Source organism: Mus caroli, unplaced genomic scaffold, assembly GCF_978045245.1.
Source record: "Mus caroli unplaced genomic scaffold, Mus_caroli_1 scaffold_19, whole genome shotgun sequence".
Taxonomy (NCBI): domain Eukaryota; kingdom Metazoa; phylum Chordata; class Mammalia; order Rodentia; family Muridae; genus Mus; species Mus caroli.
In genome coordinates, this window is record NW_028227274.1 from 65,757,699 (window position 1) to 65,785,483 (window position 27,785).

A 27,785-nucleotide genomic window follows, 5' to 3' on the forward strand; every position below is an offset into this window, starting at 1 on the left:
ACACCTTCAACTCTAGAACTTTTAGACAAAGGCAGGTGGATCTCTGTGAGTTCAAGGCCAAGCTGGTCGACAGAGTGAGTTCCAGGGCTATACAGAGAAACCCTGTCTCGAACCCCCCCCCCCCAAAAAAGAAAGAAAGATCTAAACTAGATGGTGAGCAGAAAGAATCGTGACATCCACTGTCACTGACATCAGTTAATTAATCTCACATTGGGTGAAGTGGTTAAGATGGCAAATTTCACGTTGTTAGTGTTTACCACAATGAAATGGGCATATCAGTTAAAAAGGATAAAAAAAGAGGTAGCGGTGGTAAATGCCTTTAAACCAAGCATTCAGAAGGTAGAAGCAGATGGATCTCAGTTGTTTCAGGACAGCCTGGTCTATCTAGTAAGTTCCGGGGTAGCCAGGGCTACATAGAGAGCATCTATCTCAAGATAATGATAATAATTTTAAAAGGTGAGGATAATAGTGTGAAAAGAAAGAAGGTAGGGTGGCACTTTAGGAGACTGGGGGTGGGTGGAGGATGGAGAATTCAAGGCCAGTCTGGGCTACAGAGTGAGTCTGGTCTCAAAACCAAGCAAGGGCTGGTGATATGAGTCAGCCTGTGAGTGCTTGCCGTGCAAGCCCGGAGACCTAAATGTAATCCCAAGAATCCACCTAAAGGTGAGCAGTGCCAGGGAAATGTTAGTGGTCCCCCCCAAAAAAACAGGCAGGAGCCCATCTGATGCAACTCACAGCAGGGTCTTTATCCTATTCGAGCTAGCTTGGGCCCCTCCAACACAGGGGCCATGACACAGTCATGGTGGGGGAGCCCTAAATATCTATCAGGGCAAGGCTTTATAGAAAGCAGCAACCGGGGAATAAATGTGCAAGCATCTAATTGGAAAGCTCCCGTGGCCTTTAACATAATTGGCTGGTGCTGGGAGTCATATCATAAACTTAACTTCTTTTCCCCTCTGCATTGGTGGTCGTTAGGCAGGGGGTGGGCTTGTAACCTGGGGGTGCAGGCTTGTTGGGGGAATAACCTGGAGATGCTGGTCTTATTGGGGATCAACCTAGAGACTGGAGTTAAGCTTGGGTTTTGTTGGCCGGGGGAGAGGGGGCAACTTGGTAACTAATGACAGGTATCAGCCTGTTAGTTTATCTGAGTTCAAACTTAGGTCAGGTTCTCTAAAATGGTGTCTGAACTTAAAAGGTTTGGCTTCTCAGGTGGAGGAAACAACCTACTCTGAAAGTTGTCACACACACACACACAGACATACACACTCACTCCACATCATAAGGGGGGGCACTTTTCCTCCCTCAATTAGCAAAGGCCCAAAGGGAAGAAACATGAACAGGCTCATGGATGGTGCCCCGTGCTGCTGTCCATCAGGGTAAGACAGTACAAAGATGTAACTAGAGCTAGGCATGGCTGTGTGCATTTATAGTCCCAGAAATGGATGGCAAGTTCAAGGACAGCCTGAGTTACATCATGAGCCCTTATCGTAAATTCCAAATAGGCAGAGTTGGGCCTAGCAGCTCACGTCTATAACCCCAGAGTTTGAGAATCAGAGGGTTGCTGCAAGTATGAGTTAGCCTGGCCTACAGAATAAGGTCAGGGCCAACCTGAGCTAATTCATAAAAAAGCAAGAAAAAAAAACCCTCATAATTTTTCAGTTTTCAGCCGGGCGTGGTGGCACACGCCTTTAATCCCAGCACTCGGGAGGCAGAGGCAGGCAGATTTCTGAGTTAGAGGCCAACCTGGTCTACAGCGTGAGTTCCAGGACAGCCAGGGCTACACAGAGAAACCCTGTCTCAAAAGAAACAAAAAACAAAAAAAGAAACAAAAAATTTCAGCTTTCTTCTTTCCTGAAGAGACAACTTTTCCATGCTTGAATCTATGTTTCATATGTGTTTGCAAGCAAATACATATTTATTATTTATTTCCCTTGAAGTTCTACTTTATACACATGGATTTTTGCTTTATTTGTATGTTAATGACATTGAATACATTCTTTGCCCCCCACCCCTGTCCACAACACTGGGGATTGAAGCAGTGCTTACACAACAGGATAGGTAAGCCACAGCCCAGCCCTCTCAGATTTTAGCCTACTCCATGATTTTCTGCAATCGTTTCTAAGTTTCCCAAGCAACGTTGAAGTCTCTCTTTATTGCTCTCCATCCACCTTGCTCCCTGAGACTGGGTTGCTTGCCGAGCTTAGAGCTCACTATTTAAGCAGCTCTGACTGGCCAGCAAGCAGACCATGAAGAGTCTTTAGTCTCTTTCTATACTTCCCAGCCCTGGTTTAAAAGCATTTGCCAACACACCCTGCTTTTTACATAGATGCTGGGGATCTGCTCTCAGGTCCGCATGATCGTGGAACAAGCAATTCACCCACTAGGAGCAGGTAAACAACTTCCCACGGATTTCCAGTTCAGATGATAAAATGAACATGTACATTGTGCATATGCAAGCTAGTGACCATCTGCAGCATGGAAAGGGGTTCACTATCCAGGCCAGACTGCCTGAAAACTCACTGTATAGTCCAAGCTTGCTTCTGCTGTCTGAGTGATGGGCTTACTGGACATACATACATATATATGTACGTATATATACACATTTATACTGAATGTATAAATGTATGTGTATATATATTATATATATATGTACATATATATACACACACATATATTATATATATATATATATATATATATATATATATATATATATACTTTCTGCTTAGCTAGTTTTTTTTCATTTCTTCAGTATTTATTTATTTGGTTTTTCAAGACAGGGTTTCTCTGTGTAGCCCTGGCTGTCTTGGACCTAGCTGTGTAGACCAAGCTAGCCTTGAACTCAAAGAGCTCTGCCTGCCTCTTGGGATCTGAGGCATGCGATGCCACTTCCACACTTGGCTCATTTTACTATTTTTTTTCAAATCTGAGACAGTCTTACTAAATTGTCCAGTGTAACCTTGAATTTACTGTGTTGGCTCAAGCGGGCCCTGAACTTGTGATCATCTTGCCTCAGTCTGACAGGTAGCTGGGACAGGACTTTGGGGGTTGCCCGAACGAGCAGTGCTGCATTTGTCCACTAGATGGCAGGAGAGATCTACAAAGCTCTCTAAGACAAACCAGCAGCATTTAAAAAACAAAACAAAACAATAAACAAACAAACAAAAATCCATAAAGCTCGCAGAGACTGACAGAGCTCTGAGTTTGAGGCTAGCCTAGTCTACAGAGCAAGTTACTGGACGACCAGGACTACACAGAGAAACCCTGCCTCAAGAAATCAAACCAGGGCTGGTGAGATGGCTCAGTGGGTAAGAGCACCTGACTGCTCTTCTGAAGGTCGGAAGTTCAAATCCCAGCAACCACATGGTGGTTCACAACCACCCGTAATGAGATCTGATGCCCTCTTCTGGTGCGTCTGAAGACAGCTACAGTGTATTACATGTAAAAAATAAATAAATCTAAAAAAAAAAAAAAAAAAAAAAAGAAATCAAACCAATCCAAAAAACCTTAATATAGGTTTACAAGATTGGTTTGGGCTTCTTTTGAAATCATCATTAAATGATATTACTATTGCCCATAGTTTATCTTTTGAGATTCTAGAATTTCCCCACAAGACTAAGCTGTGTGCAAGATCTGCCCCCAGATAACGTGTCTCAGGTAAAATACTCTAAAAATGTCCACTTAATGATCTTCTACATGACAATGAAAAAAAAAATCAGGAATTAGAGCAGTAAGTAGCCCTGAGGTCTAGCAACACAAGCTATATGAATGACGCCAGCGCAGCATTTAGAATTCCTTGGCCAGTACTTTCCTCAGAGCCAGTCAGTATTTTCCTTGAAATGTTTCCTCAATAGCACAGTAAAATAAACTGGTAATGTGCTAATGTCCCTAGACTCGGAGCTGGAGCACAGCTCAGAGACAGAGTGATTTCCGGAGATGTCCAAGTGCCCGAGTTCAATCCTTGGCTAAGCAAAAGCAACCCGATGAGTCGTCCTACAAGAGACTGGGTGACTCCTGGGCACATCAGACTCCTTGGCTCCTTGGTGATAGCCACCTCGAAGTACTACTGCAACACCGGAGGCATGGCAGAGAAAGGTTTGCAAGGAAACAGCTTCCCAGGTTCCCTGAAAAGCTCTGCGAGCTAAACCACATAGAATTAAGTGTGTGCACAACAGAAATAGGGAGGAAAACTTAAGGTGTGTGTTGGCGAGATTCTGAGTAGGGCTTGCGAAAAGAAAACATCACACAAGGGAAAGATCACACCTAGGAAGCAGGGCGGTGGTAGCCTGCACTTTTGATCCCAGCACTCGGGAGGCAGAGGCAGGCAGATCTCTGAAATTGAGACCAGCCTGGTCTACAGAGTGAGTCTCAGGGTAGCTAAGGCTACACAGAGAAACTGTGTCTTTAAAAAAAAAAAAAAAAAAAACCCCAGCCGGGCGTGGTGGCGCACGCCTTTAATCCCAGCACTCGGGAGGCAGAGGCAGGCGGATTTCTGAGTTCGAGGCCAGCCTGGTCTACAAAGTGAGTTCCAGGACAGCCAGAGCTACACAGAGAAACCCTGTCTCGAAAAAAAAAAAAAAAAACCCCAATAACCTCTCCTGGGCATATATCCAGAAGATGTTCCAACCGGTAAGAAGGACACATGCTCCACTATGTTCATAGCAGCCTTATTTATAATAGCCAGAAGCTGGAAAGAACCCAGATGCCCCTCAATAGAGGAATGGATACAGAAAATGTGGTACATTTACACAATGGAGTAGTATTCAGCTATTAAAAGGAATGAATTTATAAAATTCCTAGGCAAATGGATGGATCTGGAGGGCATCATCCTGAGTGAGGTAACATACTCACAAAGGAACTCACATAATATGTACTCACTGATAAGTGGATATTAGCCCAAAAACTTAGGATACCCAAGATATAAGATACAATTTGTTAAACGCATGAAACTCAAGAAGAACGAAGACCAAAGTGTGGACACTGTGCCCTTCTTGGAATTGGGAACAAAACACCCATGGAAAGAGTTACAGAGATAAAGTTTGGAGCTGTGAAGAAAGGATGGACCATCTAAAGACTGCCATATCCAGGGATCCATCCCATAATCAGCTTCCAAACGCTGACACCATTGCATACACTAACAAGATTTTGCTGAAAGGACCCAGATATAGCTGTCTCTTGTGAGACAATGCCGGGGCCTAGCAAACACAGAAGTGGATGCTCACAGTCAGCTATTGGATGGATCACAGGGCCCCCAATGGAGGAGCTAGAGAAAGTACCCAAGGAGCTAAAGGGAACTGCAACCCCATAGGTGGAACATTATTATGAACTAACCAGTACCCCAGAGCTCTTGACTCTAGCTGCATTTGTATCAAAAGATGGCCTAGTCGGCCATCACTGGAAAGAGAGGCCCATTGGACTTGCCAACTTTATATGCCCCAGTACAGGGGAATGCCAGGGCCAAGGGGTGGGGGTGGGTGGGTGGGGGACTGCGGGGGGGGGGGTGTATTGGGGACTTTTTGGATAGCATTGGAAATGTAATTGAGGAAAATACCTAATTAAAAAAAAGTAAAAAAAAAAAAAAAACAACCAAAACCAATAATAATAACAATAACGTAAGCAGCAGCAACAACAAAAATAATAATATGCAAAATAAGGCTCAAGATAGATATGATTATGTCTGGATTACAGTCATTTCTTTTAGATTTATTTATTTATTGCCTTATGCATTTTGAGTGTTTTGCCCAAATGTGTGTGTGAGGGCCTGTGGAGGTTAGAAGAGGGCATTAGATGCCCCTGGGACTGGAGTTACAGATGGTTGCTAGCTACCATGGGGGTGCTGGAGCCAAACCCAGGTCTCTGCAAGAACAGCTAGTGCTCTTAACCACTGTGCCTTCTCTCTAGCTTCTCCAGTAGTTTCTTTTCCAGTGCTGGCATTTAAACCTAGGCAAGGCACTAGGACCTAGGCAAGTTATACCCCGGGGCTACATCCCGGCCCCTCCCAGTGTGTTCTGTCAGTAAGAGCTCACTCAGTAAGCCTCCATAGGGCAAGGAGGTCTGCGGTGTTGGGGTGCTGTTTGCTCTGACAACACAACAGACAGTACTTCTCTATAAACAAAGCCTTTACTGCTGTTGTATTAGTGAACTGGCTAAACACCCGAAGCCTGTGTCTTCTTGTAGTTCTGGGTAATGAATGAAACAAGCATCCATGGGAAACAGGCAGGGAGCAACTCCAAATGCTTTCTTGAAATTCCTCCCCTACTGGGGAATTGGTTTTTCTTTCTAAGTTAAAAACAAAACAAAACAAACAAAAACAACTATTTGGGTATAGTAACTCTCAAATACAGGCACCTAGTTTTTGGGAACAGAGTCTTTTATTGAAGGAGGAGGAGGAAGAGGAGGAAGAAGAGGAAAAGGAAGAGGAGGAAGAGGGAAGAAAAGAAGGAGATATTTGAGTTATACCTGATGGCTTAAGCCTTTAATTCTGACACTTGGGAGGTAGAGGCAGGAAGATCAAGACCAGCCTGATCATACTCATATCTATCTATATATCTATCTATCTATCCATCCATCCATCCATCCAACCATCCATCTATCTATCTATCTTAATTTAGCCCAGGTTTCATTGAAACTCTGCTAAGAAAGAGAGAGAACTAAAAGGTGCACCACCATGCCTGGCCCAAAAATAAATGTTTAAAGAATGGGAGAATATCTCTCAGTAGTAGAGGGTATACTTAATACCCTGGGTTTAATCTCCAATACAGACACACAGACACAGATACACACACAGACACAGACACGCTGTGATAATGAAGGCCTATAATTCCAGCACTGGGAAACTGAGGCAGGAGGATCAGGAGTGTGAGACCAGCCTGGGCCACAAAGTACGAACCTGTCTGAAACAGCATGGGAGAAGGATCGCTGATGGACAGGCCTATAGGTTTCCCCCAGAGGACCAGGAGAGTTGAACAGGGCTGGAAGTGCTACACTAGCTGACTGCTGGGCGTTATCCTGGATGGTGTGCCTGCCACCCAGGGCCAGGCCACTCTTGGCCTTATCACTCACTCCCTGGGAATAATTCTTGAGTCACTGAGCAAGCAATTGGCAGGCACTGCCTATTTGCCAGAGACTGGGTTAGGTCCTGTGTGCACAGCAAACGGGGTTCAGATCCTGTCTTGCATTTTAATGACTCAGAACAATCATTTTAAAAAAATGGATAATTTCTGAATCTTGCTCCAGAAATGCCACTCAAGAGGCCTTTGAGCGGGCCTGAAAACCAGCCCAACTCAGTGTGAGTCTGGAAGGAGAGATGGGCCAGACCATCAAGTCTAGCAGTCAAGGAGTTTGTTGAATAAGGCCAGAGGTGCAGGAGGACTTCCCAACATTGGGAGGGGCCCCCTAGGGCAGCCCTAAGATCTGTAGCGCATGCCTGCCAAAGAGGCACGAGAGACAGTCCCTGAAGGACAAGTCACAGCTGTCAGGGCGTGGGGTAGCACCATTTATTCAGGCAGGTGGATAGGAGGCAGAGACCAGTCTGGAGGAGGAAGTGGGTGGGGCTGAAGACAGCAATGACAGCTGTCCAGTCACCCTGTGGAAGCTAGTCTTATGGTTTCATTCCAGACTTCCCCACCCTTGGGGTAGCTGCTGCCAGCCAGCTTCTTTCTTGGATAAAGGCCGAATTACTTCGAGAAAAGTAACTCATAAAGGGGTGGGGGTGGGGGCAACCTTAGCCCAAGACTCACTGCCTCCTGTTGGATGGAGATGGAGTGGGTTAGCACCCTGTGCAAGAGGTAGATTTCAAAAGACTATCGCTAGAGCCAGGCTTGGTGGCACACGCCTTTAATCCCAGCACTCGGGAGGAAGAGGCAGGCGGATTTCTGAGTTCGAGGCCAGCCTGGTCTACAAAGTGAGTTCCGGGACATCAAGGGCTATACAGAGAAACCCTGTCTCGAAAAACCAAAAAAAAAAAAAAAAGAGTGTGGCTGATAGGCTTTAAGGGAGAAGTCAGACTAAAGGTCTCCAGCGTGGGGACCCTGAGTACTGTGCATGGAGCCTGCTGCGGGGCTATGGGCACCCAGGCTGCTGGTGTCAGCCAAAGCTTGATGGAAATGTGACAGGAAGGTCGTCCCAGGCAGGGTTTCTGTGGCTGCGATGGAACACCATGACCGAAAGCACCTTGGGGAGGAAAGGGTTTATACGGCTTACACTTACTTTTCATCATTGAAGGAAATCAGGCCAGGAACTCAAACAGGGCAGGGATCTGGAGGTATAAACTGGTGCAGCTTACTGGTTTGCTAAACCTGCTTCCTTCTAGAACCAGCCACCCCCCCCCCCCTCCCATCAGTCATGGATGAAAATGTCCTACATTTTTACGGAATGTCCCATCTTACGAAAACATTTTCTCGACTGAGGCTCCCTTCTCTCCGGTGACTCTAGCCCGTGTCCCGTTGCTATAAAACTAGCCAGCACAGAGATGCAGGCTTGGGAGTCAGTGGCTATGCTTTCAGGGAGGGCGCTGAGAGAGAAGAGGGCAATGTGCAAAGAATACAGGGAAAGGTGACATACCAGAACAGTGTGCTGCCATTAGTACCATACAGAGAGTCCGTGAAGTGAGACACGGCAGGCCTGAGCAGCTGTGGGTGGGCTGAGTGGCCTTGGCTGGACGAGAGGCGCTTCAGGAACCCATCACATGAACTGTGGAATATATAAGTCATCAAAATTAAACAGAGGCCAGTGTGACGGCTCACTCCTGTAATCCCAACACTCGGGAAGCAAAGGAACGAGAACTGCTAGCTCAAGGCCACAAATAGGGAGACTCTGACTCAAAACAAGAAGAAAGAGATGGACCCTCTGGTTCCCTTTCCCATCAGCTGTGGTCACTGGGCTTGGTAGTTGTAAACCGGGAAGATTACGCCACAGCTGTCCTCGATGAGTCGTAGTCTGTCTGGTAGAGAGCGTGGGGGCCAGATTCAAACGGACCTGAATTCAAGTTGTCAGATTTACATGGAAAGTGTTTCTAACCACTGAGCCATCTGCCCACCCTGATCTTGGCCTTTGAGACATTGTCTCAAACACAGCTCAGGGTGGCCTCGGCTCAGACTCCTGATCTTCCTGCCTCTGAACCTGAGGGATAACTGGCACGAGCAGCCACACTTAGCAGCAGAGGCCTTCTCTTCTTAAGATGTTTGCAGGGAGTCAGGGCTCTTAACCGCTGAGCCATCTCTCCAGCCTGACAGCATTCTTTTTCCGAGGATCAGAGTATAACTTCAGAGGCCATGAGACTTCAGGTTGCAGATATACCTCTTGTCTGAAAGAGTGATGGATTTCTGATACTTGTTTCCTGTGCTGGGGATTGAGCCATGACTGTTGCTCATTCTATGTAGCTGCTTTACCAATAAGCTATATTCCCAAACTCTTTTTACTCTTGTTTGTTTGTTTGTTTGTTTTGACAAGGTTTTGTGCAGTCCAGGCCTCAAACTCCATCTGTAGCTGAAGATGCCCCAGGTGTGCTCCGCTAAACTCAGGTTATACAGTGCCTTACCAGGTCTGGCACGCCTTACTATTAACACTTGCCATGTAGTCCAGCCTGGTTTCTAATTCCTCATCTTACTCTACCCTTCCAAGTGCTAGGATTATATATAAGCAGGAGCCACCATATGAGCCCAAGTTATGATCAATATATCTCTCTGAAATTTCCAAGAAAAAGAAAAAAGCCATACCTTGTTAAAGACTCCAAGACCAACAGACTGAACTTAGTGTTTATGGAGAGTTAAAATAATGCAGATTAGAGTCAAATTTTCTTGAGCTATTCTTAGTCCTTTTTAAATCTTTCTCTTTTTGTTTGTGTTTGTATGTAGTACTTATGTTCATATTTGCATGTGTGTGGGTTACATGGTGTGTGTCGGTACTGATGTATGCATGGAATCTCTTGCTAAACTGTAGCTTCTTAGTCTAGCTAGCCATCTTGGGTGCTAGATTCGGTGTCTACCTCTAGTGAGCTCAGATTACATGTGGGCTGTCATACCCACCCATCAGCCGGGTTTTCAGTCCCTCTGAAGATAGTTCGTTGCACACCCATGTATCTGATCAAACATCCTTGCTTATCAGAACACTTACAGTATACCTCATAGCAGACCACTGACTTTTTACCAATCCATATGCTAAGAATGTTATCATCTGAGGCCTATAGCCAAGTTCCCGAGTTGCCCTGGTCGCTGCTGACTTAGTTGGTATTTGCCACGACTTGTGATTTTCTTTGTTCTGTAACTGACACAGGTTCTCGTAAGTAACCGCATCCGGAGTGGGACATGCCTTTCAGGGAAACCTCAATCCTTGTTCCTGGATCAAGATCGCACATACTCGGCTCAAAAACAAACTGGGTCTTACTACCTCCCCCCGCCCCCCAGGCAAGACTGTTTCCGTGACTACAGGATAAAGGCAATTAGCTCCGTTGGAGCAGCGCTCCAGTTACTGATAACTTTAGGACGAAGTCTGCCTTTGTCCCCAAGCGTTTTGGGGGCAGCACCACATATTGTTCACGTAAAAAGCGTTCGTAGAACTGGCTACTTCTGTTTCTTAGCGGTGAGGGAGCCTTTGTAGTCTCCCTAGTGGGTTGCCTGTGATGCGTCGCGATAGCATTAGGGTTTCAAGCTTATTCGATACCCAGACTGTTTATTTTGGATCGACAGTTCTAGTGTCCATCACTTTTGCGTGTGCTTGGACAGGATAGAGGCAGGATTTGAACAGCTTCAAAGAACCCAGAGCTGCCGTTTGTGGCTGCGCACTCGCGCTCGTCCCCGCGGCAGCGCGGCGCTGGGTACCACTCGCCTCCCACCTCCCTATTTTTAGCCGCCGCAGTCCGGGCCACGTGACGGGGGAGGCGGTAGAGCGGGCGCCCCGCCCCCACGGCGCCGCGCAGCATCCCGCAAAGCGCGGAGCCCGCGCCCTAGGCCTGCGGCTGCGGCGATGAAGATCTGGAGCTCGGAGCACGTGTTCGGGTGAGCCAGCGGAGGGCTGCGCTGGGAAACGCGTGGATGCGGTCTGAGCCGTGCGGCCTCGGGGAGGGGCGGGGATCCGGGACCGGCAAGCGCTTCGGAGCCGGGATCACGGCCCGGTGGGGAGCGGGGCGGCAGGTGCGTGGCGAGGCCTCCGCATCTTCAGCCGGTTTGTGTCAGCCGCAAGCTGCGTCGTGGGGCGTCGCGATCCCATCGGGAATAGGGCAGCGGCCTGTGGCCAGCCTCCCTTGTAGCGGGTGTCACCCACGGTACCCAAGGGGCTTGGGCTCGGGAAAAATCTAGACGCGAGGAAGGCGTTTGGGGCGTTTGGTCCTGAATCCCTGTGCACCCGGACACCTCCAAGCCACCAGGGACACCGCGAACTGCCACGAGTGCTCCCCTGACCCGAGGGGCGCCTTCCTTCTCCCCATCGAGTGTTTTGATTAGCTTTTCAAAGGATTTTTTGAGACTTTCTGATCCCGATTGGAGAAGCGTTTCGTTCCGAGCGGGGGTGGACGTGGAGAGACTGCACGAAACAGAATTGTCGTCCATTGTCTTTTAAAGTGTTAAATTTTTTTTTAAAAAATAAAAATTGATCACCTGGCTTCAGAACGTCTGGCTTCCTTATTTTTATTTTTCGATGGTGCTGGGCCCGGACCCAGCGTTTCGAGCCTGCTGGAAAAGCGTTCCATCACTGAGCTATAGCATCCGCCTCTAGGAAAAAAAAATCCCTTTAAAAAATTTGGAACTTTAGACGGGTGGTATGTAAATTTTTGGTAAACTTGGCAGGCTTTCTGAAGGTCCCCCCAATATTCCGACGTAATTTGTACCACCTAGGTGCAGAGAAAGTCATAAAGTACAGAGATGCCAGAGACTTGGACTCGCTGAGGCCCTGAAATGTTGACTGCCACTGGAAAGTCACTGTTGACAATTTTGACCATTTTTGCCTCTTTCGTTTTTTGTTGTTTTGTTTTGTTTTGTTTTTTTTAATCCTTATTATTTACATTTTGTAATCTGTAATGTGCTACCACTCATTTTAATGTATGTGTGTTTGGGGGAGATTATTTTTCTTTTTTTGAGATAGGATTTCACTGTGTGGCCTTAGCTGGCCTGGATGTTCTTGCTGTGTAGACCAGGATGGTCCTGAGCTCATATAGATCTGCTTGCCTCTGCTTCCCCAGTGCTGGGGTTAAAGCCATGTGTCACCAAAGTTGGCTCTTTTTTTTTTAAATATTTTTAAAATTACATTTAATTAATTTGTGTGTGTGTGTGTGTGTTTGTGTGTGTGGTGTGTGTATGAGCACAAGCCACATTGTGCAAGCTGCAGTCAAGATAACATGAGCGAGTCGGTTCTCAGTTCCTTGTGGATCAGGAGATCGAAGTTTGACAGCAGGCATCTTTAGCAGCTGAGCCATCTTGCTGGCCCCAAGTCATCCATTTAAAAATGTGTTCTGTGATTCTGGGCTGGGGACTTGGCACACTGGTTAAAGACCTTGCTGTGTGAGTGTGGGGCTAAAGTTCAGATCTCCAGTGATTGGAACAGTTGGCCTGTGATTCTAGCTTGGTAAAGTAGAGATGGAGATGCCTGGAACAAGTTGGCTGGCTGGACTACCCTGCCTCATTCACAGGAGCTCTGCATCGGTCTTGGGCCTGCACAAGCATGCACACACAAGCACGCACACACAAGCACGCACACCTCCATGCACCTGTGCACAGCACTCACCCTCATGCACACCGCATGTGAAAAGAGAACATGAGAAAAACTTTAAATGTATTATACAAATGAGTAATTTTTAATATAATTACAGAATTTGCTTTTTAAAAGATTTATGTATTTATTTTATGTATATGAGTACACTGTAGCTGTACAGATGGTTGTGAGCCATGGTTGCTGGGAATTGAACTCATGACCTTTGTTTGCTCCAGCCCCTGCTCTCTCCTGCCGAATATTTATTTATTTATTATATAAGTACACTGCAGCTGTCTTCAGACACACTAGAAGAGAGCATCAGATTAAGGATGGTTGTGAACGACCATGTGGTTGCTGGGAATTGAACTCAGGACCTCTGGAAGAGCAGTCAGTGCTCTTAACCACTGAGCCATCTCTCCAGACCCCCAGAAATTGGTTTTTGTTATTGTTTTATTTTCTTTGCAAATTGTGCAGCCATCACTGTGGTGGTCTAGCTTTAGATCATCTCTGTTATCTTCTAGAGAGATCCTGAACTTTATGTGGGAGATGAACTCCCTCTCCATTCCTGACCCCAGAAACCACTGATCTGTTTCTGTAGATTTTTTTTCTCCTGGATACTTTATATAAATAGTCAACATCATATGTGGTATCCTGTGTCTGGTTTCTTTTGGAAATCATCACCATCACCACCATCATAATTTTTGAGGCTCACCCGTGTGGTAGCATGTGCTGCTTCTTTGTATTGTGTCCCAGGTACCCTGCCAGTGCCTGACCCTGGCACTGTTCATAGGGAGGGAGCTCACAGGGAGGCCAGATGCCCTTCCGGAATAAGGGCAGCCATAGACCTCCGGCAGGCTGTCAGCACCCACTCAGGGCAGTAGAGCTTTGAGCAGGTGGACCTATAGCTTGCTTTCTAGTAAGGAGCAGGGGGAAAAGAAATTAACCTTCTGGAGAGGCAGAGCATGTCCACTTGCCCTTCTCTTCAGTTTTGTCTCTTCCTTTTCTTTTCAGCAAAGGCAGCTGCGATGGTAAACATGGTAGACATGCTGACCCGTGATAAGCGTGCACGCCATCACATATATGTCTGTTTATGTAGAAATCCGCATAATGTGGTTTGGTTTTCCCAAATAGGGGTCACCGACATCATCTCACAAGGATCTTTTCCTCCCAGTAGTGTGTTTTTTTGAGCTCCAACTAAGCTGATAACATATCTATGGATATAAGTTAATGTACGTATAGCTTGATCATACTAGCTGTATAATCACCTACCTTATGAATGTTATAATTTGTCCTATCTTATTGAAAGGACACTTGTGCTTGTTCTATGCTTATGGCCTGTGATGGCCAATACTGGCCGTTCTCTTAGGTTGAGAGACATGTGGAGATTAGTAAGGCATGCCTCTGGGTGTGTTTGCAAGAGCTTTTCCATACAGTGGCTCCCAACCTTCCTAGTGCTGCGACCGACCCTTTAATATGGTTTCTCGTGTTGTGGTGACCCCCAGCCATAAAGTTATTTTCATTGCTACTCAATAACTAATTTTGCTACTCTTATGGATTGTAACGTAAATATTTGATATGCAGGACATCTGATATGTGGCCCCAAAGAGGTCATGACCCACAAGTTGAGAACCACTGCCATAGGCGATGTGTTCACGAGGTCTCTGACCTAACATTGATTTAATACAATGAAAGTGGGAAATGGTGGACCCATATAAGTTGGGACCTTGTTGGAGGGAGTCACCTGGGGTGTGCCCTTGAAGGGGTGTGTCTTGGCTCTCACCCTTTCTCTCACTCCTTTCTGCTCTCTGTCTTGAGATGGGTGAGCTGTTCCTCTGTACTCTGTGATCTTTGTCGTTGTGTCCTGCCTTGTCCAGGCACAGAGACAAGCGACCCTGGGCCGAATCTTGAGATGTCAAGGCCCTCAGTTTTGTTTATGCTGACTATAGCTTATATTAGTTACTATATCAGAGAGCCAGGTAGACTGGCACAACCTATAACCCCAGCACTTAGCAGGGAGGGTATTGAGGCATACAGAGACCCTATCTTAAAAGACAACCAACCAACTGTATATTACCATTAGAAATTTTAATTGAAAATTTAAAATATTAATTCATTGCACTAAACAATAGTAACCCCTTCCCCCTTTTGTTTTTGGACACAGGGTTTCATGTAGCCCAGGCTGGCCTCACTGTGCAGCTAAGGGTGACTTTGAATTTCTGATCCTTCTGTGCCCATTTCCTGAGTGCTCAGATGACAGGGCATGCATGCACCACCGTGCCTGGTTTTAAGCTTGTACTACTGTACAAACTGGAACGGGGATAATAGATATTTGCCTTGAGTGCAGGAATCCTGGGTTCAGTCTCCACCCCCTTAAACTTGACATAGTGGTATAAGCCTGTAGTCCCAGCAACTGGGAGGGAGAGGCAGGAAAGTCAGGAGTCCAAGGTCAGCTGAGCATATATGAGGCCCTCTGTCAACAATTTTAAAAAAATCAAAAACTTAACTGCGTTTTGCAGAAATTGGGAGACTCTGGCACTTTAAAAATAATATCCATGATTCCTGTATTTCTGTAGTTTGATTTTCTTATCTACTTCTGCATCTGCTGTTTTGTAATTTTTAGCCTTGGTTGAGGTGTACCGGTAGAGTCCAGCATCACACAGATAAGGAGCTCTAAGACATAAATGTCTGTCTTTAGTTAGGGTTTCTGTTGCTGTGACGAGAACAGCATGGCCCAAAAGCGGTGCATCCCTCCTGTGGAAGGCGGATGGTCCCAGGTTTGTAGTGTGGGCCAGTTAGGCTCATGGTAATGGATACAAGTTTCCTGGACTTTCAGCTTTCATTCAAAGGCTCAGGTTTTATCTTTGGGCAACAAACACTAACAATGTTTGCCTTAAAGTTGCTCACTCCCTCAACTTTCCAGAAAACACCCACCAAGTCCCCAAGTCTGAGAGAACAGTTTGTGCATTGTTCTTTCAAGGGCAAGCAGGGGGTGTTGAGAGGCAGCTTCTGTGTGCTCTCAACACAACGGCTGATAAACCAGGGCAGCCTGAGATCCTCTCGTCCTGCAGAAATGTATCTGGCGCGCTTCCTGTTCTCTTGCAGACTGTCAAAGGGAAGAGTCCTCGGGGGTCAAGCGATGATCAGATTAACCACTTCACCATTTCATCACATACTCCTTAGAGAATCCTGAGTTATTTTCCTAAGTGTGTGTGTGAGCAGCAGCGTGACCAGGCTGTGGTTTGGAGCCCCGCCTGCGTTGCTGGGAAGAGTCCAGCACTTTCCCCTATTGCTTTAAGGAGTCATCAGTGTCAATGTTAATGTGGTGAGAGCTAGGAATGTCCCAGTCACATTGTGGCAACCAGGTCCAGAGCCCCCAGGGTGTGGCCACGTTCTGTAGAACCCGATGGAGGTAGGATACAGCTGAGCTGAGCTTTGGTCCTGTGACTGCCTCTTCACCTCCAAACCTACAACTTTTAGAAATAAGCAAAAATGGGAAGAGCAGACTCCTGGATCCATGCATGGTGAGGTTCTTATAACATTCATGGTGGTTACCCATGCATTCCCACCTTGGCCTTTTTACTAAATGATTTAGGCAAATCTTTTTTTTTTTTTAAATGTTTTGTTTGGTTTGGCTTTTGTTTTATTTTTCAAGACAGGCCTTCTCTTTTGTAGTCTTGGCTGTAATGGAACTTGCTCTGTAGACCAGGCTGGCCTTGAACTCACAGAGGTCTGCCTCCCAGGTGCTGGGATCAAAGGCCTATGCCACCACCGCCTGACCGATTTAGGCAGATCTTGGACCCTGGTTTCTATTACCCTGCCATTGACTGGGGTTCTCCCTTAGACACTCTCGAATCTTAGCATGTGTGATGAGTCTTCATTGCTGACTTTACTGTATCTCGGATCAACTGAAGTGTAAGCTGCTGGACACTCTTGCGAGGGACTTGCGGAAAGACACACTGTTAAGTGTGAGAAGCGTCTTCTGATGGCCACATAGAGCAATGGACATGGAAGAGGGGCGCTTTGCATTCTGTCTGCTTGCTCCCACTCTTGCCCGCAAGTCCATCCTTCCTGTTGCTATGGCATCCCTCCACGGACATTAGACATCAGGACCAGTTCTTCAGGATTCAACAGCTTGAAGACCAGCAGCTCTCTAGTAGTTCTCTAGGCCTTCAGCACAGATTGGGACTGCTGGGATCAGCCCCATGGGCTGAGCAGGTACCGGATTCTCAGCCTCTCCAATGTGAGACAGCCACTGTGGGGGCTACCTAGACGGTATCATGTAAGGCAGTCTAACAGATCCCCTTTAATATATATAATCAAATAATTCATACACATTCTCCACCCCACCCCACCCTTTCTCTCTCTGTTCTCTTCTTTAGAGAACTCCGATATAGCATAGAAGCCAGAATTCGCCCTCCTATCTGCCTTTTGTTGGTCCAGGCAGCCCTTGCCACGGATGCTGGGGACCATTCTGGAATGGGTGTGGCAGAGGCCTCCCTTCCTTTAGGATAGGACCTAGTCACACCATGTCTCTGTGTAGCTGGGGTCTCTTGAGAGTGGTGTCCATTCAACTCCTCATCTGTCAGAGAGAGAGCTTTGTGCCCTTGCAGCTTGTTCCTGCAGGCAAAGGAGCCAGCAGGCGCTCCAGTGAATGGCTCAGGGGCCTTCAGCCAGCCCTGTCATTGTCCATACCTCATGCCACAAGGTTTGCATGCTGGCTGTATGTTAGTGTTTTCTTCAGCCAGTGGGTGCAATATTGATTTTGTGCCTAGATTTTGCCACCTAATTTTATTTTTTTATTTTTAAGACAGTTTCTCTGTGTAGCCCTGACAATTTGGAACTTGCTTTATAGACCAGGTTAGCCTCTGTTCTGTCTGCCTCTGCCTCCCTGCTAGGATTAAAGGCATTCGTCAATACAGCCGGCTGGGTTTTGTCACTTTAGAGATAGTGATAGAGACAGCTTTAGAGACAACTCTCAACAGATAACTCCAGTTCCAGGGGATCTGATACTCTCTTAGCCTCCATGGGCACCAAACAACGTGGGTGCACATATAAACATGCAGATAAAACATATTACAGCCAGGCGGTGGTGGTGCACGCCTTTAATCCCAACACTAAGGAGGCAGAGGCTGGCAGATCCCTGAGTTCAAGGCCAGCCTGGTCTACAGAGGAAGTTCCAGGATAGTCTACACAGGACTACACAGAGAAACCCTGAATTGAAAACCAACCAACCAAACAACCAAACAACCAAACAAACAAAACCCCAACAAAACCAAACCCACACATACCTACAATAACTTCTGTGGTTATTTTGTGTAAGTATATTTAAACAAGTTGTATATCATTCGAGTCTGAATCAGAAATGATGGCATCGTGGCGATACATTTGAGGGAGACTTTCCAGGAAAGCGTATCAGGAAGGGAGGGAGGGCTAGCTGACTTGACAGTGGGGTAAGCAGTGGGGTAAGGCCCACGTTGAACATCTGGAAGGGACGCTCCTTTAACCTGGCTCCATCACAGCGGTCTGAGGTTTGAGGTTAGGTCATGGCTCTGGACAGTAGTAGTAGGCTGCAGTCTGAGGCTTTGCCATCTCTGAGAGCAAGAAATAAATTAGCTTAGCTCTGAGCTCTGACTTAGACAAGTGTGACTCTGCACGGGAAGCCTTGAGGAGTTCTTGGGTCATCCGTAAGATTCCTTGGGATTCTACTGGATAGCCAGGCAGTCTGGTAGGACCATGAGCCCTACTGGAAGTCAGGGTCCTCTTACATTAAGGACCGCAGCCAGCGTTTTTCCAGCGAAGTGCAGGTAGGGAAATGGTCTCACTGCAGAGAAGTGCCCACAAAAGGTTTCTGCCTCCTGGAGGCTGGAGGAGGACCAAGACAGGAAAAGCCAGAGATCAACTAAGCTTGATGGCCCTGTGTAGCCTCAGCACAGACCTGGGGCCCCGCAGGAGGCATGGATTTAGACAGCACCCAGGGCAGCCTGACCAGAATAAACACCTGGGCCACTTCCTATGCTGATTGTATTCTCTTGCCAGCCATCCCTGGGACACGGTGATCAAGGCGGCCATGCGGAAGTACCCTAACCCGATGAACCCCTGCGTGGTGGGCGTGGATGTGCTGGAACGCAGCGTGGATGGCTGTGGGCGCCTGCACAGTCTGCGCCTGCTCAGCACCGAATGGGGGCTGCCTGGCCTCGTGCGAGCGGTGAGAGTCCCTGTGTGGCCGCGGGCGCTTACTGCTGGGGGATGCCACAAATGGCTGGGCAGAGTAGGTCCCTGCAGTCCCTTGCCCCCTTCCAGACTGTCCATGGTTCTCATTCTGTTGTCTGGGAAGGACTCTAGTCACTCTGGGTTAGGTGACCTGGGTGACCTTTCTTCAGGGACAAATGTGAAGGAGCAGATTCGCACCTTTTGTGGTGCTGCAGTCATACTTTTTACATGTGAGCTGGCTTTTAGAGCCAAAAATGGGATCGGGGTGGAGAACCGTGAGAATGTTAACTTAAGGCAGCACCCTAACCTTCCTCCAACTCCAAGTGCAGGTCCTTGCATAGCCCCAGGGTCTCCTTGTGGCTCCTTTGCTACTCCTGGATTCTATGTAGGATGTGAAAACTATCTCTGCAGGCAGATTCTTGCCTTCCAAACTCTGTCAGCAGAGGAGCCTCTTTCCTCAAAATCCCTGGCTTCTCTGCTTTAAGTTTTGTCGCGACATTCATTACTGTCATGCGTTAAACACTTAGCTCCACTTTCTAATATCTGCGGGCGGGCGGGGGGGGGGTTACTCTCTCTGCCCTTTACTGAATCCGCAGGTATAGAGCATTTGTTGTAAGGAAATGCGTAACTGGACGTTAGAATGTTGCTCTACTCTTTTATTTTGTCTTTTAGATTTTGGGAGCCAACAGGACCTTGACGTACATCAAAGAGCGCTCCGTTGTGGATCCGGCTGCCAGGAAAATGGAGCTGTGTTCCACCAATGTAAGCAGTGGTCTAAGATGAGAAGGAGCTTAGTGTTGCTCCCCGATGGTGCGGAATGCCTCCCCTAAACTCTACTTCCAGCTGCCTTTTGCTCGCTCGGAGAGCACTTGGGAGGATTACATTATTTAGTGGTATTTTATCTTCGTTTTGTTTTGAGGTGGGGGTTCTCACTGTACCCGCTGTTCAGCCTGGATGGAACTCGATGGATAGCCCAAGCTGGTCTTAAATTTTCTTTAATCCTCCTGCCTCAGCCTGAGGAGTTCTGAGGCTACAGGCTTGAGACACCACACTTACCATTTTCTCACCTGTTTATTCTAATATAATCAACATAAGGAAAAGGGCAATAGGTCAGGTGTGGTCGTGTGTGGGTCAGGCAGATCTCTGTGAGTTTGAGGCCAGCTTGATCTACATAGTGAGTTCCAGGACAGACAGAGATACATGGTAAAACCCTGCCTCTAAATAAATAAGAGAGAGAGAGAGAGAAGAAAAAGAAAGAAAGGCAATAACTAGTTAGATAAGAAAACTGCTAGCCGGGCGCGGTGGCGCACGCCTTTAATCCCAGCACTCGGGAGGCAGAGGCAGGCAGATTTCTGAGTTCGAGGCCAGCCTGGTCTACAGCGTGAGTTCCAAGACAGCCAGGGCTATAGAGAGAAACCCTGTCTCGAAAAACCTAACCAAACCAATCAAAACAAAACAAAACAAAACTGCTGAATCTGGGTGTACTATTGCACAGTTGGGTGGCTATAGATAACAATGTGTGTACTTATTATCAGTGATGATAATAATACAGGGTCTCACTATGTAGCGCCAGCTGGCCTAGAACTTGCTTTGTAGACTAGACTGGCTTGGAATTTACAGATATCCTTCAGATATGTGTTACTATGCCCCAGCTAACTATTATATTTATATACGTGTAGAAGAAAATACTTAGAATGTCTCCACCACAAAGATATAAATATTTGAGGAAACAGAAATGTTTACCCTAATTTTTTCTTTTTTTCGAGACAGGGTTTCTCTGTATAGCCCTGGCTGTCCAGGAACTCACTCTGTAGACCAGGCTGTCCTGGAACTCAGAAATCCTACTGCCTCTGCCTCCCGAGTGCTGGGATTAAAGGCAGGCGCCACCACTGCCGGGCTGCCCTAATTTTTTTAAGTTTTTTTTTTTTTAAAGATTTACTTATTATCATATATAAGTACACTGTAGTTGTCTTCAGACACCCCAGAAGAGGGCGTTAGATCTCATTACAGATGGTTGTGAGCCACCATGTGGTTGCTGGGATTTGAACTCAGGACCTCTGGAAGAGCAGTCAGTGCTCTTAACCGCTGAGCCATCTCTCCAGCCCCAAGTTTATTTTTTTGATACAGGGTTTAATTATGTAGATCAAGCTGGCCTTCTGGCCTGGAACTCCTAGAGCTTTTCCTAATGGTGGGATTAGGCACTACTTACCCTGATTTCAATGTTATACAATGTATATATGCATTGAAACATTATGATACACATATATGTGTTCAGTTTTCATATATTAATACAAATAGTAATGAGACAGAAGTGCACACAATCCTCACAAAGTGTAAACAGATAAAGCAACAGACATGATCAAACCCAGAGTGTGTCCTGAGTCACAGCAGTGGAGTGTGGGGTATCTAGCCAGCAGGACTCAGTAGCTGGTTTTGGTTCAAACTTTGAGAGTCTGACCCTAGATATTTTATCTGAGGCATATTTAGCACAGCACAATTTGGGGGAAAGTTTCCTGGTGATAATGAACTCAATTCCTTGTACACAACAAAGTTTTTAAGACATGACTACATCAGATCTCTTTGTAAAGCAAGCGGCATCGTCCATAAAGGTAGGTTCTGGCAGACTGACCGAGAAGAGCAAGCTCAAGATGAGAAGGAAGGTCCTGTGTGCTCTCTGCCACATGGACAGCACAAAAGTCACCAGGTTATTAACTATGTCCACTCCCAGCCTTCCAGGCGGAAAACAGGTTATGCATCTCTCTCTGAAGGGACAACCTGTGTATTAACATTCCTGGCTCCCTGGTTCAGTCTGCATCCTGGGTGTTCATTAGTCATGTGTGTTTGTAGCTGACATGCAAATGTAATGTCGTAGTGCCATAGAGAACTCTGTTCACCATGATATTCTAGAGGCATTTTTTAGGTGGTTATTGTTGTTGTTGTTTTGTTTTTGTTTTTTTTTTTTACTTTTAATTTTTATTACTGTGTGTTAGCATGCCACTGAATGCATTGGAGGCCAGAAGACAGCTTTATGGAGTCAGTTCTCTCCTTTCTTTATATGGGTTCCAAGAATCGAACTCATGTTGCTAGGCCTCTGTGGTAAGCACCTTTATCTGCTGAGCTATCTCACTGGCTCTAGGTAGGTTTTAATAGAAAATACAAACAGTAAGTTAGTTTGCTGACAGGAAGTAGGACTGGAGACCGGATTGCTGAAGCTTCTGTGTGAATCCCAGAGTCCAGCACGTCCAGCCATTCCGAGATTCCACGAGGGCTGGAAAGCTGGCTGCTGTTGCCATGGACAGCGACAGTGGGCTCTCTGTCCTACAGTTGCTGACAGGCTTGGCAATGTGTGGATGCCCTGAAGGCAGATCCTGCCTCAGCCGTGGGTAGAGGTCCATGATCATCATCAAGGAGCTGCCCAGCTGGGCAATGGTGGTGCACGACTTTAATCCCAGCACTCGGGAGGCAGAGGCAGGCAGATTTCTGAGTTTGAGGCCAGCCTGGTCTAAAGAGTGAGTTCCAGGACAGCCAGGGCTACACAGAGAAATCCTGTCTCGAAAAACCAAAAAAACCAAAACAAACCAGAAGGAGCTGCCCAGTAGTGTCCCTGACACACACTGAATGTTGTCTTTCTCTGGCTTTCCTAAGTGTTAATCTGGGCTGGAAGGGTAGATGGTTTGAGAAATATACAAGAAAATTAGAACCTAAGGCAGCGGTGTTTTATTCTTTTGTGTGTGTGTGCTTGTTTTTTAAAGATCACGCTCACGAATCTGGTATCAGTGAATGAGAGGTTGGTGTACACACCTCATCCAGAGAACCCTGAAAAGTGAGTCACCTCGTCCTGGGATGGACACATTGAGCAGCAGGGGTGGACGGAGCCTCCCTCCCGGGGTTGGTCAGCCCCTTACTTCTGCTCTTCTGCAGGACTGTGCTCACTCAAGAAGCCATCATCACTGTGAAGGGAATTAGCTTGGGGAGCTACCTGGAAAGTCTAATGGCCACCACGATATCCTCCAATGCAAAGAAGGTGAACACCTCAGGACAGGGCCCTGGTGCAGTCTGTGGTAATGTGCCAGAAGAGGTGGGGACATGTCCAGTCCTTGGGTCCTCCTGAGGATGGGGATCTTTGCAGTTGAGCTTCTAAGGCAATAGACTTCCCACAGATGTTTCAAATAGAGATACAGAAGGGCTGGCCAGGTTCTTGAGGCGAAAGACATCTGTCCTAGTAAGGGTTACTATTGCTTTGAAGTTCATCCCAGTCTATCTGGTCTCCACATGGCAGCTTTGGCTCTGGGACTTTGGGATGTCTTAGGTCTCAGATATGAATTGGCTGTGTTATTCTGAGAGGGTGTTGACCTTGAGATGGCTCAAGCTGGTGCATTCTTTAATTCATTAGAGAAATAAGGCATTGAAAACATCCCATCATGTTTCCGAGCTTGGATGGCTTGTTTCTGTGGACTGTCTTAACTTAGGGTTTCTATTGCTGTGAAGAGACACCATGACCATCTCAAGCCTTAGACAGGAAAACATTTAATGGGGGCTGGCTTACAGTTCTGGGGTTTAGTCCATTGTCATCATGGCAGGAAGCTTGGCATTGTGCAGGCAGACATGGTACTGGAGAGTAGCGGAGAGTTCTATCTACACTTGCAGGCAGCTGGAAGACACAGGAAGCCCACCTGGCCTGGCTTGAACTTCTGAGACCTCTAAGCCCACCTCTAACAACCCACTTCCTCCAACAAGGTCATATTCCAACAGGGTTTCTACACCTCCCATTAGTAGCACTCCCTATGGGGCCCTTTTTATTCAGACCACCTCCATGGCTCAGGGAGATTATTGCTACCTCTTTGCCACAGCAGTTCCTTCATGCATGTGGCAAGAACTGAAGTCCTTTTGTGTTGTTGCAGGGGTGGGCTGCCATTGAGTGGATAATTGAACATTCCGAGAGCGCCATAAGCTAACAGGTCTGCCACCCATGCCTGGTGACACAAGGGGCAGTCACAGTAACTTCTTAACCTGGTACAGAGTTTTAGCTTTTTATTACTGTGTGCATGGGGTGCATGAGAGATTGCTGGGTCGTCAGTTCCGTGCTGCATACTGTCTGTCACAGTGGACGGTTCCGTCCTCCTTTATTTCCCTAGTTTGTGTCAAAGAAGTTTCCAGGGTACACCTGAGCTTTTTCTTGTCAACTGGATGGAGTCTGAGCAAGGCAGGGTAGCAATTGATATCCTGAGGTCTCAGTTCCTGGCTGCCTGAACAGTCTGCAGGATTGTCACAGCTGGTGAAGAGCCTCCACGAATAGGCTCACAGTGTCACAGGGAAATTTAATCTGGAGTTTTTCCATCTTGGGTAAAATTTGAGCTTCTTGAAAAAAAAAAAATTCGTGATCCTTTTATTATGCTGGGGTGTGGACTGAGGCTCGCACACCTTCTGGGCTTGGGTAAGCGCTCTACCTCTGAGCTCCACTCCCAGTCTGTACACGTTTCTATGAAACATGCTGCATGCCTGTTTACTTACTTGGTCCAAGCCAGTGTTCAGCCTCTGGCCTGTCCCTGTAGTGGCAAGAGCACCTCTTCACAGATGGTCCTTGGTCTCCTCTGCCTCCAGATATTTGACACTTGACTGGTTGGCATTTGTCATGTCCTCACAGAAAGCATCCCACTTCTCTTAGGCGGGGCCTCCTCACTTCCTGCTTGAATGTCCCTGTTAAGCTGCTGACAGTGGTGGCTTGCTTCCCTGTTGCCTCCAGTCATGACCATTTCCTCATTTCCCTCAGCAGGCAAGCTGTGGGGTTTGAGGTATCTTTAAGATATTCTTGCTCCTTTTTCCTAAGTCAACGAAGCTTGCCAGAGAAGTTTCCCTTGAATCCAAGGCCAAGACCTGCTCTGGGGTCTCTTAGCCTCAATCTGAGCTGAGCTTGTGGAAGCTGTGTGCAGGTCTGTGTGTGGAGAGAGAGTCCTGGTGTGAAGTCTAAGCTCTTCAGGTTGTTTCTTCATCAACTAGAGCTAAACCATCCCTCTCTCTAGTCAGATGTCTCACCAAAAAGAGTCAAAGAAGAAAGGAAAGGAAGTGTGGACGAATAAAGAAGACGAGAGGCAAGTGTGGCTGAGGCTCCCACCAAGTCTGGAAGAGGTGTCTGCTGGAATCTTTCCTCCCAGTGCAGCATCAGGCCCAGGCGCCAGCTCTGTGAGGCTGTGTGAGGCCGTTTCTTGGGAGTGGTGTGGAGCCCTGGTCTGCTGGGCTCTACTGTAGGTGCTGTGCTGTGGGCACTGTGCTGGGCAGTACTGGGCTGCACTGCCTCTGTGTTGGTTTTAAGCTTTTATTTGCTTCTGGAAGGAGTGTTACTTCTGTGTGCTGGCTCTAGTCACTCCACCAAAAGAGAGCTCCCCTTTCCTCATGCCCTGCCAGCTAAGCTGGGGTAGGTCCCCCAAACCTTCCCCAGGGGCCTGGCTGCTGTCCTCTGTTCCTGGTAGCCCTATGTCCTTATAGTGTCCCACTTGCCTCTGTGAAGGAGAATGAGAAGTTGCTCTCTGGCCCTCAGGGTCCCCATCATGCCCTGAATCCAGAAACAGTTTGGGAGCTCTCTACACAGGCCACTATGGGTTCCAGCAGCAACTGGGATTTCCATACTCAAGACCGGCCTTGAACTCTGTGTGTGACTGAAGATGCCCTTGAACTCTTCCTTCTGCTTCCCCATTCCCAAGTCTTGAGATTACAGACTTGGACTGCTATACTTGACTCTTTTTGGTTGTTATTCTTGAGACAGATCTTGCTATGTAGCCTTGGCTGTTCTGAAACTCATGGCATTTCTCCTGCCTCAGCATCTCAAGCATTGGAATCACAGGTGTGGACCACCATGCCCATTATGGGATTCTTGTCAAGTCCCAACTGTCTTTTCAACAGGATCTCTTGACAAGCCTGGGTGGCCCTTGAAGACTGTGGGAACCTCCTGCTATCTACAAAGAGCTGTCCAGCGAATTCCCTCTCTCCATATCCTGGGGTTTGAGGTCTGGCTGGGGTGTGAGTGGTGGTTTTGTGCTCTTGTCCTAGATTGAACCCCTCCCCCACACGTACACTGCCTTCCTGCCTCAGAGTTTCTGCTTCTCATTTTCTTTGTAGTCTTTAGTCTGTCGGTGTTTCAGTCAGGGACGTGAGCATGCGGTGCTGCCATCTTTTGTTTTGAGACAAAGTCTCATATAACTCAGGTTGACCTTCAACTCACTGTACATGAGGCTGTCCTCCATCTTCTTCCACCTCTTACAAATTACAAGTGAGCACTGTCATGCCTGGCTTTCTACCATCTTTAAATCAAGGTTGTTTAACACACACACACACACACACACACACACACACACGTAATTCATGTTTGTACTTTTAAAAAGGAATTAAATCTGTTGACTAGTAGAGACCTCTGCTCTTCCTCTGTTGGTCCACTCACTATTTCTAGAACTTTCCTATGCCTATGAAAGTTGACGTCTTTTGCTTTCATTAAACTCGGTTCACGCTGTAACTATTTTTGTGACTGTCTCTTTTCTACTTTTAAACAACAGTGTCCTGAAAAGCCCCCTTTGAGGACTCACTGCTGAGAGCCACTGAAGAGAGTTCCTGAGGCCACTGAAGGCTTGCCACTGTTGCTGGGTCAGCCACCATAGTAAGGTGGTCGCCTGAGAGGGACACTGCAGCTCCCTCTTTATGTGGTAGCAGCTCCTAGATACTTTTCCACTTTGAGATGGTTACAGACTATTGACTAACAGCTTGACTGGAGTAGGGAGCACCTAGGGCATTGAGGAAGAGCACTCTTGGGTGTGTCTGAGAAGACATTCCTAGAGAGGTTTGGCTGAAAGGACACCTCCTCTCACTGTGGGCAGCACCAATCACCCCATGGGCAAGGGGCAGGGGGAGGCAAAAGCCACTGGAGTGCGGGGTTCCCGTTTTTTGCTTGGCACCTCAGACCATACCACTTCTGCAGCCATAATGAACTGGATTCCTCTGAACTCTGTCAAACCCTCCTTTCTGAAGCTGCCTCCTGTCACAGCTGTGAGAAAAACAGGTAATACTGCTTCAAGTTCAACCAATTAAGGGAGTGTAGTCATTGTCTTCAGTATTCATTCTGTGTAAAGCCGTTGGCTTTGTAACCTCTGCTTTGGTTGGAAGTGGATTCCACAACCTTTTTGGGAACTCATTAGCATAAAAGTAAATGTTTTATGATCTAGTGTTATAAGTAGTTAGACCTTAATTTTAAGCTGAGAAAACTGGCACAGGTCAGCTCAAAAAATACAGGACGGCATCAGCCTCACACATCCTACGCCAGTCAGTGCCCGAGTACCTAGAAGGAACATCTCAAAGGACAGCCTTGTATTCCAAGATGCTCCACTGAAGGGTCCCATAAATTCCCAAAGCAACAAAACCCACAGGAAACCCACAAACTAGACGCCTAACAGGGGCCAAACACAGAATACAGTGTGTTCAGGAAACTCCACTAGTCTCTAAGAAGTGCCAGGCTTGAGAGCATGTGGAGTTGGGCCCCTGACTCTTTTATGCAGTCTCAGAGAAATATGGGCTGCAGCCTGTGAGAGCACATGAGACCATGCAGGGGATGGAGGCTCCGGTTGGGCTTCCTGCCAAGGTGCTGTCCCTTTCTGCTGTCGGCTCACCCTGGGAAAGGTGTGCCAGGCCAGTGGGCTCACTGCTGGCCACTATGCCTGGCTGTTCTCCATGTGTGCCAGGCATCTGAATTCAGGCCCTCATGCTTGTGTGGTAAGCACTTTACTGCCTGAACTGTCTCTTCAGCCACTAAATTGCTGTTAATTACTTTTTCAAACATTTTTTTAAATTTATGAACACATCACAAGAGTACAGATGCCTATGGGAGCACATAGAATGGGGCGGGGTGGGGCCGA

At 47.1% G+C, this 27,785-nt stretch overlaps 1 protein-coding gene across 4 annotated transcripts; it reads left to right on the plus strand.

Annotated features, from left to right (window-relative positions):
- The first annotated feature begins 10,898 nt into the window (after positions 1–10,898).
- Prelid3a (PRELI domain containing 3A) lies at positions 10,899–26,383 on the plus strand. 4 transcript variants are annotated; one of them, XM_021151069.3, is made up of 7 exons: positions 10,899–10,994; positions 18,718–18,886; positions 19,564–19,653; positions 22,644–22,714; positions 22,813–22,915; positions 23,793–23,904; positions 24,912–26,383. In XM_021151069.3, exons 1-6 carry the CDS (start codon positions 10,963–10,965, stop codon positions 23,844–23,846), a joined length of 519 nt encoding a protein of 172 aa, XP_021006728.1. In that variant the 5' UTR covers positions 10,899–10,962; the 3' UTR covers positions 23,847–23,904; positions 24,912–26,383. The 4 variants fall into 4 exon arrangements, with proteins under 4 accessions (XP_021006728.1, XP_029327596.1, XP_085689610.1 ...); XM_029471736.2 differs by having other exon boundaries at positions 24,916–25,046; XM_085833484.1 differs by lacking the exon at positions 23,793–23,904.
- The last annotated feature ends 1,402 nt before the right edge of the window (positions 26,384–27,785 follow it).